This window comes from Bufo bufo, chromosome 2, assembly GCF_905171765.1.
Source record: "Bufo bufo chromosome 2, aBufBuf1.1, whole genome shotgun sequence".
Taxonomy (NCBI): Eukaryota; Metazoa; Chordata; class Amphibia; order Anura; family Bufonidae; genus Bufo; species Bufo bufo.
Genome location: NC_053390.1, coordinates 590,618,461 through 590,635,001, shown reverse-complemented (window position 1 = coordinate 590,635,001; position 16,541 = coordinate 590,618,461). Strand labels below are relative to the sequence as shown.

At 42.7% G+C, this 16,541-nt stretch overlaps 1 protein-coding gene across 2 annotated transcripts in view; it reads right to left on the bottom strand.

The window, feature by feature from the left end:
- The window catches only part of SEC24D (SEC24 homolog D, COPII coat complex component), a 91,110-nt gene that overhangs the window by 27,885 nt on the left and 46,684 nt on the right, over nt 1-16,541 (bottom strand). For both annotated transcript variants that reach the window (XM_040418275.1, XM_040418276.1), the window contains exons 11-13: nt 14,952-15,076; nt 8,337-8,528; nt 7,576-7,669 (exon numbers count right to left, since the gene is read on the bottom strand). In XM_040418275.1, coding sequence (XP_040274209.1) covers nt 7,576-7,669; nt 8,337-8,528; nt 14,952-15,076 — 411 coding nt within the window. The remainder of the gene's footprint in view (nt 1-7,575; nt 7,670-8,336; nt 8,529-14,951; nt 15,077-16,541) is intronic.

Sequence of the window (16,541 nt, the reverse complement as noted above, 5' to 3'; positions counted from 1 at the left end):
AGTAATGGGAGTAAGAAAAATGCACACGTAAAAAGTGTTGCGGTTATGTGTATAATGAGGCCTAATTGTAAAACCTACTACACTGACTCCTTAACAGTTCATATGACTAAATTATAGCAAAGATCACTCATATCAGGAAATTATGGGAAATGCATAAAAAGAGAAAAATTATCATAAAGCACAAGAAAGGTATACACTGGGACACTATAGCATGAAACAATCTCCCACCCGCAACCTCTGTCCATGGACATCTTTCTTGGACACCAAAAAACTACAGTGTCTAAATGAAAAAAAAAGATTTTGGAGTTCAATGTACATTAGTAATTGTTCAGAACTTTTTGATTGCTGCCTCATAAACTACAGCCCCAGACAACTGCTTTCCAGGCAAAACAGTTTTTCTTATACAGATAAAGGAGCACCAGCCATACAGTTGTAATAAAGACCTATTGAAAAAAAATATTTTTAGCTCAACATGAGTACAATACAATGCAATAATAAAAAACAAAGGTGTACATAGCCTTTAAGGCTCTGTTCACATTTCCGTCTAAGGTTCCTTCAGGGGTCTCTGTTAAAAAATTCTGTTAAATATGACAGAAAACATAGCAAAGCATGCCAGGTTATTCTCCCCATCGTAATGATGGGCACTATAATGGAAATATGATAGACCCATTATAAATCACTGGGGTCCGTTGGGCGTCTCTGGTGTCTGTCATAGGAGAGTTCCAACACTTATGGAAATTTTAGCAGGGACTATGAACAGAAAAATCACTAAAATAAAGTGGCCTAAATGGGAGGAAATGCTCAAAAAGCCCAAACACTGTGGCGTTTTTATAACCGGGGGAGCAATTACTCCGCATGTGATCCGTTGCTAGCGGCAATCCCCAGCAAAAAATGCATACAATGGAGGATGTCGGCAGTGGACCACATTCACCACAAAGGCATCCTACACAAGATGGAGTAGTGTGTGGATGAAAATATACAAAAACTAGTGCATTCTGTTGCACCTGGTAGCCTGTGTCACATGGCCTGTTATAGGTGGGGCTTACAGCCCTATCCCTTCTCCCACTACATGAGGGATCTCACTATGGAAGTATGTGGGAGCTTGGCTGTAAGTTGTTCTTAGCACCTCTCAGAACATGTTCACACACCGTAGGTAGTCTAGTGGTAGGAACCCATGCCACACTGAGATACCTTGACGGTGGTGCAAAAGGGCTCCGATGTGTTCCTGACTGGAATATATTGGCTAAAGTCAGTTCTTAACATCAGATGGAGGGATTAGCCAGTGTTGTCAGTTGCATATTATTGTGGTGCACCTTTTGCAGCGATTTAGGGACTATGAACAGAACCTAATATGCAAAATGGGTTGAAATATGGACCACAAAGTATAGACATTCTCCTTAAAATTTGGTTTTCTTATATGGAGAACAGCATTCAGGGGTATAAAACTGTCATCTTATATGTCAGTTATTTATATGCCATTGAATGTATAGTTATTATAGAGATTCTTCTTCAGGATCTTTGAAGTGGCTTTATCTGTTGATAACCAAATGGAAAATGGTAGCAGCATGTGAAATGTATCAGGTTCAGCCATAATATGGAAACTATTATATATTACACTGGTGATGTCATTCATAGCTTTTTCATGTATGCCTATTAGTATTTCAGGTTTCGTGGAGCTTTATGTGCTTGCACTCAGACAATTAGCATATATTTTTACTGCAAACTGTAGAACTGTGTTCTCACATAGTCTTTCATTTGTTTTCAGCATGTTTATGACATCGATATGCAGTTCTTTGGCTTTCTAATGCACATTTGTATGCAATGTATTCTACAACGTGGCTGATGAAATACACAGGAACACCTAAAAATGTAAAATTAAAGCTTACAAAGTCTACGCAAGGTAATGGGTTTGTACTAAACTGCTGATAATGTATAGTTTCCAAATGTGAAAAATGTATAATTCTATATTAGTGCTGTATTTAAAAAGTAATAGTTCTCCCTGTAGAAGTAGAGTTTTTATTGGGGTCATTTATTAAGACCGGCGTTTTAGAGGTCTTAATAACCCTGATCTTGATGAGCTTATGTTATACAGAGGCGGCGGCCGCTACATGACTTAGGCGCATCCATCGCCAGCCTAAATCTAAGCCAGCTTCCTTGCTGGCCTAGATTTAGATAATTCTCTATGCCTAAAACAGGTGTAGAAAATTATAAATGACCTTCCCCACCCACGCTATGCATCCTTTTTTAGAATTGGCGTGGATGGGGAAGAAGTTGCACATTCGGCCTCAAATCCCATTTGTGGCCGAATCTGCCACAGATATACACCCCAAATTAGCATATATATTTTCATAAATGACCCCCTTTGTGGAGAATTAGGATTTATAATTTTCTAATAACTATTTCAAATTATTGTATTGTGGTAAATCGGAAAGGGATATTTACAGCCCACAGTACTATCTTCTACCTGCACTTCACCTTGTACATACCAGCAATGACTCTAGAACATTTTCTCACTTATCTTTTATAGAAAAAACACATGTTTGGAGTAAGTATATCTCACACTACAGTTGTTTATACTGTTTTCCTGTATTTTCTAGGTCTACAGCCATATTGGGAATCATATGCTATAGCTTTGCCCATGATGTCCATATCCAAGCTAACACCTTTAGTCTCCATGGTTTTAATAATTTTACGCCCAGAACATGAATAGAAGTACTGTGCACTACACATACTGATATCCACTGGTGAGAATTTACTGAAAGAGGTTGTCCAGTTTATGAAATACATTTTCACACTACCTACAAAGGCATTATAAGTGACTAGACATTAAGCTCGTTACAATAATGGGCGCTAGAACAGTAGTGCATAAACATTAGTAGGAACAGTCTATATTAAATATATTGGCAAGGGAACTTGACCACATTGTATGGCTGAGACAGCTGGCAGTGACTGGTGGCTGTGGCTGGTGGCACTGACTGATGGCTGAGATGGCTGGCACTGACTGGTGGCTGAGACGGCTGGCACTGACTGGTGGTGCTGAGACTGCTGGCACTGTGACTGAAGGCTATGGCTGGTGGCACTGACTGATGGCTGAGACAGCTGGCACTGACTGCTGACACTGACTGGCACTGTGGCTGGTGGCACTGAATGATGGCTGAGATGGCTGGCACTGACTGGTGGCTGAGACTGCTGGCACTGTGACTGGAGGCTGTGGCTGGTGGCACTGACTGATGGCTGAGACTGCTGCCACTGACTGGTGGCCGAGACTGTTGGCTTGTGGCTGAGACTGCTGGCACTGAGTGCTGGCACTGAGAGACTGCTCACTGCGGATGGTGGCTGAGACTGCTGACACTGACTGGTGGCTGAGACTGCTGGCACTGACTGGTGGCTGAGACTGCTGGCACTGACTGGTGGCTGAGACTGCTGGCACTGACTGGTGGCTGAGACTGCTGGCACTGACTGGTGGCTGAGACTGCTGGCACTGACTGGTGGCTGAGACTGCTGGCACTGACTGGTGGCTAAGACTGCTGGCACTGACTGGTGGCTGAGACTGCTGGCACTGTGACTGGTCGCACTGGCTGATGGCTGAGACGGCTGTCACTGACTGCTGGCACTGACTAGTGGTGCTGAGACTGCTGGCGGCTGAGAATGCTGGCAGCGGCTGCTGTCTGTGGCTGAGAGTGCTGGGACTGTGCGGCTGTGTGATCCAGGGACAGTAATGGCAGTGGTCCGACGTGGAGAGCACACCATAACTTGTGAGTGGCGGCGGTGATTGGACAGCGCAGGTGTGGGTGGCGTTTGGAGCATCGTGTGATGACTGGTCGGCGCGCACTGGTGTGGGCGGTGCGGTTGCGTGTGGGGCGGTGGTGATTGGGTGGCACACTGGTGTGAGTGCTGCAGGCGGCGTGTGGAGCGCCATGTGTTGATTGGTCGGTGTGCCGCGCATGACCAGTTCAATTATCGGCACGCACACAGGGCTTTTATTATTATGGATTACATCTGTGTGTGTGTATACATCTTCCCCTCACTCGTGCCCTGTGCCCGCTCCCCTGACCTCCCGGCTCCTCCACAGTAACCTTCTCTCATTAGCTTTGTGTTTTCTATATCCCCTATAGTTCTGACGGAGACCAATCACAGCTCTCCTTCCTTGCACTATCGTACTGAATGCACATAAGTCCTCATCTACGATTGGTGTATTGCGTGCCCCTCTGTGATTGGCCGTGTGTGGGCAGATGGGCGGAGCTAGATGCAGCAGGGAAGTATATTTTGCAGGGCCAGTGTGTATCACTCTCATTATGGCGAACCGACCACTGAACACGGCTGGGAAGTAGGAGCTCCGCCGCCCGCTGTAACGAGGCGTCCGTGGCAAATATATGGACCCCTATTGTTCCTCCTGTGCTGCAGTTCTACATAGAACCCTATTGTATGCAGCCGTACACATAGAGCCCATTATACGGCGGTGTAGTCACATACATGGAGCCCTATAGTCATCACAGCCACGTCCAGCAGACCCCACTGTGCCCCTGATCCCGCGCGCTGGTGTGGGCGGCGTGTGGAGCGCGCGGGTTCAGGTTCCCGCGCCGCACATGCCCAGTGTGACAAACGGCACACGGAAACAGCGCACTCACATAGCGCTTTTATTATGTAGGATTAGAAGGTGGTCTTCTGTAGAGGATCTTAATCCGATTGCCAGACTGGACAGTAGTTACAAAAAGTGATTCTTGCTCTGGAGGACCTGCCCTGCATTTCACTGACTACACATTGATTTAAATAGGCACTGTATAACTCCATAATTAAAATGTCAAAATAGACAATATAATGTAATCTCTACCATCTAGAATGCAGTGCAGCTTGTTCATGATTCCAAAGCAGTTTCTGAATCTAATATCTGACAGGATACAGTATGGTAAAGTAAGAAAAAAACGACACTATACAATAACATATAAAATGCAGTGTAATGTAGTCACTGATGAAGGCGTCTGACCCTAAATGCAGGTCTTGAAGATGGAAGAGACAAAAAAGCACAGCACACAGGACATCTGCTGATAAACATGATTGACCTCACCAGACCAGTGGTCCAGCTGTTGCAAGACTACAACTCCCAGCATCCGCACTTGCTCAGCTGTTCTCAGTACTCCCAATGAAGTGAATTGAGCATGCAGGGAGTTGTAGCTGCACAACAGTTGGAGTGTCGAAGGTTGCTGACCTATGCAGCAGACCAACTGAATAAGTCTAGGAAGCAGATACTTCTTTTAATGCCAAGGATAGGTCTAATATATCTACCTTTAAAGCAAATCTGTCACGAGATTTATGTCACTAGATTGTCTCTTTAGTGAAAGACAATCTGAATCCACTGCTGGATCACTTAGGCGTCGCGTAAGAGCGCCGGATAGGATGCGGGTGCGTCGCGGGAAAATCGTGCGATTTTGCCTGCGAGTGGGGTTAGTTTTGTATGCGATTGCATTGCGGTCTTCAGTTTTTTCCTCGCGAGTGCAATGCATTTTGCACGCGTGTGAGAAAAAGAATGTGGTACCCAGACCCAAACCCAAACCCAGACTTCCTCACGGAAGTTCGGGTTTGGGTTAGGTATTCTGAAGATTTTAATATTTTCTCTTATAACATGGTTATAAGGGAAAATAATAGCATTCTTAATACAGAAGTAAATTAGGGATGGAGGGGTTAAAAAAATAAAAAATAAAAATAAACTCACCTCATCCACTTGTTCGCGAAGCCCAGCTCGTCTTCATTCTTCTTCTTTGAGGACCTGGGAGGAAAAGGACCTTTGGTGACATCACTGCGCTCATCACATGGTCCATAACCATGGTGATGGACCATGTGATAAGCGCTGTGATGTCATCAAAGGTCCTTTTCCTCCCAGGTCCTCAAAGAACAAGAATGAAGATGAGCCGGGCTTCTCGAACAAGTGGATGAGGGGAGTTAAAAATTTTTATTTTTTAACCCCTCCATCCCTAATTTACTTAGCATTCTGTATTAGGAATGCTATTATTTTCCCTTATAACCATGTTATAAGGGAAAATAATAAAGATCAGGTCCCCATCCCGATCGTCTCCTAGCAACCGTGCGTGAAAATCGTACCGCATCCGCACCTGCTTGCGATTTTCACGCATCCCAATTCACTTCTATGGGGCCTGCGTTGGTGAAAAACGCACAATACAGAGCTTGCTGCGATTTTCACGCAATGCACAAGTGATGATGCGTGAAAATCACCGCTCATGTGCACAGCCCCATAGAAATGAAAGGGTCTGGATTCAGTGCGGGTGCAATGCGTTCACCTCATGCATTGCACCCGCGTGGAAAACTCGCCCGTGTGAAAGGGGCCTTACTGTTTTTTTAACTGTTGAGTAGTGATTTTATGAACACTACAACAGATACTTTATGAAAACTATTTCACAAAAAGTAGTAAGTGACCCAGTGGTGGAATCAGGTTCTTTCTCACTAGTTTATGTGTGCGCCCCGTGGTCGTGTTGCGGCCCGCAAAATGTGGTCCACAATGCACGAACACCATCCGTGGGGCAGCCGCAGCGGATCACGGACCCATTCACTTTAAAGGGTCCACGATCCGGCCGTTCCGCAAAAAGATAGGACATGTTCTATCTTTTTGCGGAACTGAAGTACGGGAGGAAACCCCACGGAAGCACTCCCGTAGGGTTCCGTTCCATGCTTCCGTTCCGCACCATTCCGCATCTCCGGATTTGCGGACCCACTGAAGTGAATGGGTCCACATCCGTGATGCGGAATACACACAGAACTTTGCCTGTGTATTGCGGATCCGCAAATGCGGTCCACAATACGGCCACGGAGCGCACACGTTCGTGTGCAGGAGGCCTTACGCTGCCCTCAGATAAGGCTGTGTAACAGATTGCCTTTCAATGAAATGAAAAGTTTTACTCCCTGGGAGGGGTGAAGCTGCAAGTGACAGGAAAGAAAGATCCCAGTCTCTATCATCTACAGTATCAACTTGTACACCCTCCAGTGACCCCTAGGGGGTGGGTATACAGGAACTTTTCTTCATGTCATCCTCCATCTTACCAATTATGGGACATATGTGCTCTCAGACTGTCACATATTGGAGGAGCCTATTTTTTTCTAAAGGAGTGAGAAGATGACACTTGTAGTCTCTGTGACTCAGATATTTACTGGCATTTTGGATAACAAAGATCTTAGTGTATTTAGTTCTGGTAATTACATGATGATATGAACATGTAGACATAAGTGACATGTATGAACTCTACACGTCTAATACTTCTATATTTCTGAGGTGTTGTGCGTCTCAGGCTCTGCTTGGTCAGATACAAAAGTGTAAGTGATGGGTGACATTTTCCCAATGTGCCAGGTGACTACTTTCACAAAACATATGGGTATGGGTTATAGTGTGATTTTTCATTTTATAATTCAAGTGTTATTTATGTTTGCCAAAACTGTGAAAAAACAAACCGGTTACTGAAAATCTTTATAAAGCATAAATGAAGTGTGTTGAGGGTGTTCTCTTCTCACAGCCGTTATCAAATAAAAAGATGTGCATTTGATTAATTAGTAATATAAATACATTCTAACCTTTAGTGCCTCCATGCCAGCCTGGATAACAGGGGCAAACACAGGTTCACTTTCATTGGTATCTGCAAATATATCTGGAATCTGACCCAGCAGACTGCAAAACAAAGAAGTCATCCTGTTAATGTAGCTCATGCAACTTAAAGGGCATCTGTCAGCAGTTTTGTACCTGGAAACTGTCTGACCTGTTACATGTGCGCTTGGCAGCTGAAGACATCTGTGTTGGTCCCATGTTCATATGTGTCTGCATTACTAAGAAAAATTATGTTTTAATATATACTAATGACCCTCTAGGAGGAACGGGGGCGTTGCCATTACACCTGGAGGCTCTGCTCTCTCTGCAACTGCCACATCCTCTCCAATTTGATTCACAGGGCCAGGGAGGCAAGATCACGTTTACAATGCCTGGCTCTGTCAATCAAAGTGAAGAGGGTGCATCAGTTGCACAGAGAGCTGGGCCTCTAGGTGTAATGGCAATGCCCCCGTTGCTCCTAGAAGCTCATTTGCATATATTAAAACTTCATTTTTCTCAGCAATGTGGGAACATATGGACATGGGATCAACATAGAGCCCTTCAGCTGCCAAGTGCACATGCAACAAGTCAGCCAAAGTTTCATAGGTACAAATCTGCTGACAGATGCCCTTTATTATGCAGCAATATGGAAATACATAACTACCCTAACTCGGCTGGAACGCTTAGACTTCCTTTACTGACTAGTGAAAGTGGTAAGTTAGTTCACAACATTGTAGGGACTGTACATTACTTGTTAATGACTGTTCTGGATTCATTAAAGTTGACAAGAAAACCATCCAGCAGAGGCAGAAAGACTTCAGCCACGTCCGTCACCACCATCATTTGTGGCTGGGCCAGGTTGCTGTTCACATTGTAGAAATGCAGAAACTTATTGTAAGTGACAAATCCCACACGGATAGCGGAGGACTCAGCATTCTCTTCTCTGCAGAAAAACAGAAGACCAGGTAATGAGATAATGCTGTAGCAGCAGGTAATAATATTGCAATGTATCTTAAAGAGTCATATTTCCAAACCAGACGTAGTAAGTCCTTAATTGTGGCATATTTTACAGCACATTCATTGTATTCCAAAGCCAGCAAACCAGGGGACATTAATTCATGGAAGGGCAACCAACCCACTGCATTTGGTTATCTCACCCCTAACAAGTGTGCAACGCAATGTGTCACAATCTTTAAACTAAGAAAAGTTTTTGATTAAAGAGGACCTTTCACTGGTCTGGTCCTGACACTACAATACAAGTACCTGGCAATGTAGGGCATGTTGAGGAGATGTCCTCCCGCTTATTTTTTTTTTCAATGGGCTGCTCCGTTCCCCGCTGTGCCTCTTGTTCTGGTCTCCCACCCTATATGCTAATCCATACCATCGGTACAGGGAAGAGGAGACGGCTGTGTTTCTAAGGGGGCATCACCTTCTCCCTGGCTGTGAGAAGTCCAATCACAGCAGAGCATGTCACAGACAGTCAGGAAGAAAAAAAGCTCACCTTCTCCCAATTTTTTTTTTATTATTGCATTGTACGCATTTTGAGCTAAAAAGATTTTTTATTTAACATATGCCATCCTTTTTTCTGTACAGAGAGATGCTCTAGTAGCACCCTTTGGATTTTCTGTCTTTTCCGTCAGACCAGGAGCAGACGGACTCCTTATCTCTGCTCTCTGACCTTATAAACACTCATTATAGCTCAGTTTTTATCTTACTGATACGAATGTGGCTTAAATAAGTTTTTATGACCTCTCAGTAGTTTAGAGATAAGGTTTATTAGATGGGCACAAAGTGAAAGTACCAGTCACACAGTTAGAAAAATGGTTAACCCTTTGGTACGGAATGTCTCAATATTTTTAATAAAGGCCAATTGAAAATGTGATTTTTAGCCAAAAATGAGTAAATCATATGCAATCATAAAAAATAAAAATAAAAAACTTGCCTCCGACGGTGTCCATAGTCTTTAGCAAACTGGATCCCTTGTGTTATATGAGATTATTTTCTGCTATGGAAATTTCAATAAATGTCTTTCAGAAGGTCCAGTGTTAAGCTGGCCATGCACCTTACAATCCAATCCAATTTCGGCTAGATTGGCCAACCATCTAATGTGTATAAGAAGGTGCGCTGTCAACAAACAATCATTTTTAATAGGGCATAAAAGATCCGATCAGCTGGCAAATTACTGTTTGCTTGTTTTGCTGATCGGCATGTTTTTTTTAGACGGGACAATGATTGGAAATGAACATTTCCTTTAGCCGATTATTGACCCGTGTAAAAGGCCCTCAATCTCTGCAGACGCTGACTGGTGTCTTTGGGTCATAAAGTTGGGGAATATGGCAAAAATGTATAAAAGTATAGAATAGGGCTTGATCACATTTATTCTATTGTTGTTCTGCTAAGTAGCAACCTATCCAGCCTACAGATCTTAACCATTGTGATAATTAATATATAATATACATTTACAGGTCTGATAAGTCTGATGTCATGATTAGAGATGAGCGAAGCTCTCAAAAATTAGATTTGGCTGCTTCACCGAATTTCACAAAGAAATTTGCTTTGTGGCGAACTACTTTGTCGGGAAGCGCGTTTCTTTGTGAGTAGCAGGCGCAATGATGGGGAATGGTGATTGCGCCGCCCCCGTCATTAAACCCCTCAGATGCCGTGTTCATCGCTGATCGCGGCATCTGAGATGACCAATGAGGGCTGTCAGGGGTTAATCTGTTAAAAAAAAAAATGTAATACTCACCTTATCCATTTGATTGAGAAGAGTCTGCTGCGGCCATCTTGATTAAAGATCCAGTGCGAAATATTGCGTAGTGCATGATGACATCATCACGCCAGCCGGTGTGGTGACATCATACGTCACTGCACACAAGATTTCGCTGGGGATCTTCAATCAAGATCGCCTCGGACTCTTCACACGTAAAATGGATGGGGTGAGTGTGAATTTTTTAAAACGCCATTTTAGGGAAAATTGGTTCATTACCACGAAGCACGAGTAAAGTTGGCTTGGCGGCAAATCAAATTTTTCCTGAAATTCGGATCGAAGTCCACTCCAATTCACTCAACACTAATCATGATAACTATGCAGTCATTTCTAGAGAGACATTAGCTAAAAGGAACAAAAGATGAAAATTTTACATCTGTATGTCCGACATCTGATCAGAAACAGGAGCACTCAATACAATGCTGCACATTTAATGATGTATTTCTGACAGTTTTCTGGTGTAAATACATTGAAACAAAGAAGCCCCAGTGCTAATTTTGCTACCTTATTTGAAACTATCTGGAAAAGTGTAACCCAATTAGGTAGAAGGATCAATATTAGAAAAGTGGCAAAGAACTTAAAGGTTTGAGTGTTATTGGCCCATACTACAATCCGCCTGTATATTAATAAATCTTCCCCAATTTTCTCTCTTGTCTCTCCTGATAAATAGATATAAACCATCAGTCCATAAACAGCAAATCTCTAATGCAATATTATTACTGAAATGGCTTCTTTTATAAGACATATTGAGGATAAATATCACAACTGCAGAAAAACGGTCCTGGACCTAGAATCAGAATTACAAGGTAAGTATAGTTTTTTTTTTTTATACTGGAGTTTTTTCTAATCTGAATAATTTTGAGGGTGCATTAAATGATGTATACATTGGACGTCATCCAGTAAAAACAAGTGGAAAATGCCCAGAAGATGAATCAGCTTTAACTGGAAACAACTATTATCTGATGTGGTTTCACTCTGGCAAAGAAATTCAGTAATTGCACTTTTCCACTGGGAAAAATCAGAGAAAGAGAGAGGGCTTTCTTTAGTGAGATCATAGATTGCTCTGCATCCCTGCAGACCCGAGATCCCAATGACTACATGTTAATGTGTCTAGGCTTGTACTAATAACAGATCGAATTCATAATCGCAGGGAGAAACAAGCAGTTAGTAGATAAAAATACAGTTAGGTGTGCAGTAGATAAATAGACAAATAGCTAGACAGACAGATTGATAGACCGACCGACAGACAGACGGATGGATAAATACACTACTCACAAAAAGTTAGGGATATTTGGCATGTGGGTGAAATTTCAGGATGAACCTAAAATGCACTCTAACCTTTACAGATGAACTTATTGTGACCTTTTCTAAACTTTTGAATGCACATGTCCACCTGTTCAATGTTTCAGTACGTTTTGCACAACTTGCTGTTCTCTAACAAGGAGCTTAACAGCAAAATTTGCAACAGGTGTTTGATCCATGAATTGCCCAATAAATATCCTGGTTCAATTAGGATTGGTATTTAAACAGTCCTCCTCATCATGCTGTTCTTATTTTGACATCATGAGACCAAGAAGACATCTAACAATGGATCAACAGTACCTCAGACAGAAGTGGCCACCAAACTTAGAGTATCACAGAGGGTCATCAGCCGGTTGTAGCAGAGATACAGAGAGACTGGAAGAGTCACAGAATGGCACGGAAATAGACGTCCTTTGGCCACATACCACACTGATGACCGCTTCATTGTGAGCAATGCCCTGCGGGACTGGATAATGAATGCCACACAACTCCAGGCACATTTAAGGGAGGTGAGAGGCACCCAAGTGTCACGTAAGACCATTCAAAACCGTTTACGTAAGAGTGATCTGCGTGGGTACCTGACCACAGGCGTCATCGTCTTGCATGGGTCAAGGAGCATCTACGCTGGACGAGGGACCAGTGGGCCTCAGTGCTGTTCACTAATGAAAATCGATTCACGCTGATTAGAAATTATTTTGGAGACATCAAGGAGAGCACTATGCATCAGCCACTGTTGTCGCTAGACCAGACGTTGGTGGTAGTGGGGTTACAGAGTGGGTAGATGTGTCTAGTCAATACAGAGCTGCCCTACACTTTGTGAATGGTACAGTGACAAGTCCATACTACTTGAATGACATCATTAATCCAGTCATTGTGCCTCTGCATGAACAACACAGGCCCAATTTCATTTTCATTTTCATGGACGACAATGCGCCAGCTCATTTAATTGGAGTCTATAAGAGAAGCAATCTAATGATTACTTGTTCATGTTCCCTATGTGAACTTTCAAAAAGTGAAAAAAATTAAAAACTGTCTTTAAAAATATAAAAAAAATTCAATCACGCCTCTTTCCCCCAATTAAAATATATAAAAAAATAAACATCATGGGAATTGCTGCGGCAGAAAAACGCCCGTACTATTTAGCTATAAATATATTTATTCCATACGGCGAAATGCCCAAAAAAAATCAAATTGACCAATTTGGTTTTTTTTTGGTCACTTCACCTCCAACTAAAAATTGAATAAAATGTGATCAAAAAGTCATACACCCCAAATTGGTATAAAAAAATTAGCCCTCACACAGCTTGATACACATAACTATTAAAAAAAGTTATAGGGGTCAGAATATGGCGATGAAGAGAAAAAACTCATTTTGTTTCAAGGTTTTTATTTTGTTCAGTATTAAAACACAAGAAAAACGATAAGAATGTGGTATCGCCGTGATCGTACTGACCCCGAGAATGAAGAGCACAAGTTAGTTTTACCGCGTAGGGAACGCTGTAAAAATAAAGCCCACAAAACTGCGGCAGAATTGCATTTTTTTCCAATTCAAACCCATTTTGAATTTTTTCCAGCTTCTTGTACAATATTAAACGTTAGAAAGTACAACTTGTCCAGCAAACAAAGTCCTCATATGGAAAAATATAAAAGCTATGGCTCTAAGAAGGCAGGGAGTAAAAAATGAAAACGCAAAAACGGACAATACTCTGTTATTCATGAAGTAAAAGAGAAATCCATGACAACAGATATATAGATAGGAGATAAGAGTATATGTTGAGCTGTGTTCTAGTCTTGCTTCATAGATAGTTTGCACTTATGTGCTCTGCCTACAAGTACTAGCACTTGGCCAGAAGGTGGCACTACACCCCAATAAATCAGAAGCCAGTTTACCGCGCTATATACACAGTACATGCTGAGACTCTACAGAGGCGCTGAATTCTCCGATGCTACCCGTGTGTCTCTTTGTTATTCTATCAAACATTTCCTTAGTAACCTCTGTACAGTACATTTTGTGAAAAGTAATAAATGTCTGCTTAGGTATGGAAAGTTATCAAATGCATTAATGTAACTGTCGCAGAAGATGGATTCTTGCTGCACTCAACAATTATCTCATATGTGTGGGAGCAAAGCACCAATGTGAACATGTGAGTGCACGCTACAGAATACCATAGAGCTAAAGAAATGGTGCAGTTTTTTTAGTGCATACCATCATTTTTTTCATATAAAGTTAGTTTTATGCCAGTAAAGGCTGGCATTAAGCTGGCACCTCTATGAAGTATAATACAATGCAAGGACTGAATGAAGTTTATGGATTTACACTGCTCATGTAGTCGCTACAAGGTTCACCAGCTATAGTAATACTGGAGCCCAAGACCTTCTTCACTCCCATTAGCTGCCATCTAGTTTCCCCTTATCAGCCATCTTGAGCTATAGCATTTGTCCGAGTGCACATGATTAAACTGGGAGGAAGGACGGCTTTGAAGGCATACTTTGGCGGTCCATATCTCTGCTATCTGACATGGTGTGACTGCTATCGTGTGCTGGCATTCAGCCAACATCTTGACACATTTCCACTGTTCAGGCATTTGCACTTAAAAGTACAACTTGGAAATACAGATAAAATCTTCAATCTGCTCCGAAAACTGTGTGAAGAAAAAGTATTTAAGGGTCCAGTGAATCACAGATCGACCATCCAAATTTCTACTCTGAAATCATACTGGTCAATATCTACTGTAGCCCACTCAATGTGCTTGTCATATCTTCTATGAAGGGTTAAAAGATGGTCATGAGGATGAGCAAAATAAATTGGGAGGTTACACAGACCAAATATTATATTCTTGGCTGCGAAACGTAAGACCTCATGCTCATGGACCCTGTGGGGCACTTACTACTCCCTACTAAAGGCCCTTTTGCACTGGCCAACCATTCCTTCCCAACAATTGCCTGCTCGTCAGTGAAGGAGTGCAGTATGGGAAGGAGCGATCGCTAATGCCATGCTCTCCTGTTGGTATCAGAAAGGCTGGATTTTAACCTTGTCTGTTCCAGTGCTTTTGCTGAGATAAGCAGCAGCATGTGTCTAACAGAGGCTTACTTTCTTCTTCATGGTGCAATCGTTTGATGACGAATCGGAGCTGATCAGGGAGGTGGATTTTGTTAGTCCTTGTTTAGCTCTCGTTTCCTCTATGATTAAATTAACATTATAGTCAAGGCTCAGACATTGCTGACCTGAGATAACTCATACGGTAACATGGTATGCCCCGTTTTCCATTGAACAACTGTATGTGAAACCATCCTCACCTTGGCAGTCTATCCAGTAGAGTCTTGAGCTCCTCACAGATCAGGCGAACGACACCATTTTTAATGTTGCTGTAGGACACGTCTATCATGAATATATAGGCAGGTGGATTGGGAGGTTTGTTTTTCTAGAAAATAAATATTAGTTTATTATAAATAATACAGTATTTCCAATAAAAGAAAGTCTGCCCATTTATCTTTAAACTATGAAGAGGGGCAGATCTCATATGCATATAGGGGGTAATTTATTAAATCCAGCGTTTTTAGATGTCGTTCTTAATAACCTCGTGCGCTGATTGTGGATCCGCCGAAGTTATGAAGAGGCACTCTACATAACTTCGGTGCATCCACAGCCGGTCTAAAACTACCACCAGTTCCCTTGACTGGCTTAAATTTAGACCATTTTCTACACCTAACACAGGTGTAGAAAATGGTAAAGAAGATTAGCCTACCGGCACGTCCCCTTCCCCACCATGCCTCCTTTCTTAGACCTGGTGTGAGCAGAGAAAAGTCGCAGATTGCGGCGCAAATAACCTTTAGTCCGCAATCTGCCCCAGAAATATGCCAAAAATAGGTGAATTTATGAGAGAAAATGACCCCCCATAGTTCATAGATCTAGACTGGTTACTTTATTATCCTGTGGCTGGCATTTACTAGTGTGAGTGCACCTAGATTTTGGCGTTAACCTTTCCCACAATGTGGAACGATCTAGGTCAAGGGAAAGTTTCTCTGCGTAGTATAAAAAGAGGTGTGGCTTCTCTAGAAATGGGCATGGCCATCGGTGCAACATTTGGCATCAGAATTGCACCACATTTCTGGTGTAAAAATCTGTCTCAAAGTAAGCCAACCAACAGTTAGTAATAGAGTTAGGGCTCGTTCACACGAACGTGTGCTGCCCGTTGCTGTATTGCGGATCTGCAATACACGGGCACCGTTCCGTCTGCATTCTGCATCAAGGATGCGGACCCATTCACTTCAATGGGTCCGCAAATCCGGAGATGCGGAATGGTAGCACGGAACGGAACACTACGGAGTGCATCGCAAAAAGATAGAGCAAGTTCTATCTCTTTGCGGAACGGACGGATCGCGGACCCATTCAAGTGAATGGGTCTGCGATCCCCATGCGGCTGCCCCATGGACGGTGCCCGTGCATTGCGGACCACAGCATGGGCACAGACAAAAGTGTCTATCCCTGCATCAGATTTATCATCCAAATGTGATAAATCTGGTGCATGTCTAGACAGGCTGTCTAGGTTTCCGCCATCCACAGGCTTAGTAAATCTGCCCTAACGTTTCTAGAGTTGTAGTAAATGCTAGTGGCATGCTTGAGAAGAATCATAATGATATGTGCTGCTAGGTGTGAAAGACAGCCATGTCCCCGTATAAACACAAAAAGTAATAAGTGACAGAATGCCTTCATCTCCATTGCCACACTGGAAGCCCGGCTACCTGTAAGTGTCTCCAACATAGCTGATACTAAATTACTGAGGAGGAAACGTTTCATAGGAAAGAGTTGGCTACAATGGCAGCCACAGTTTTTGTCATGTAGTTATACAAAAAAACACACATTGCGAAGTATAGAATTCAACATAA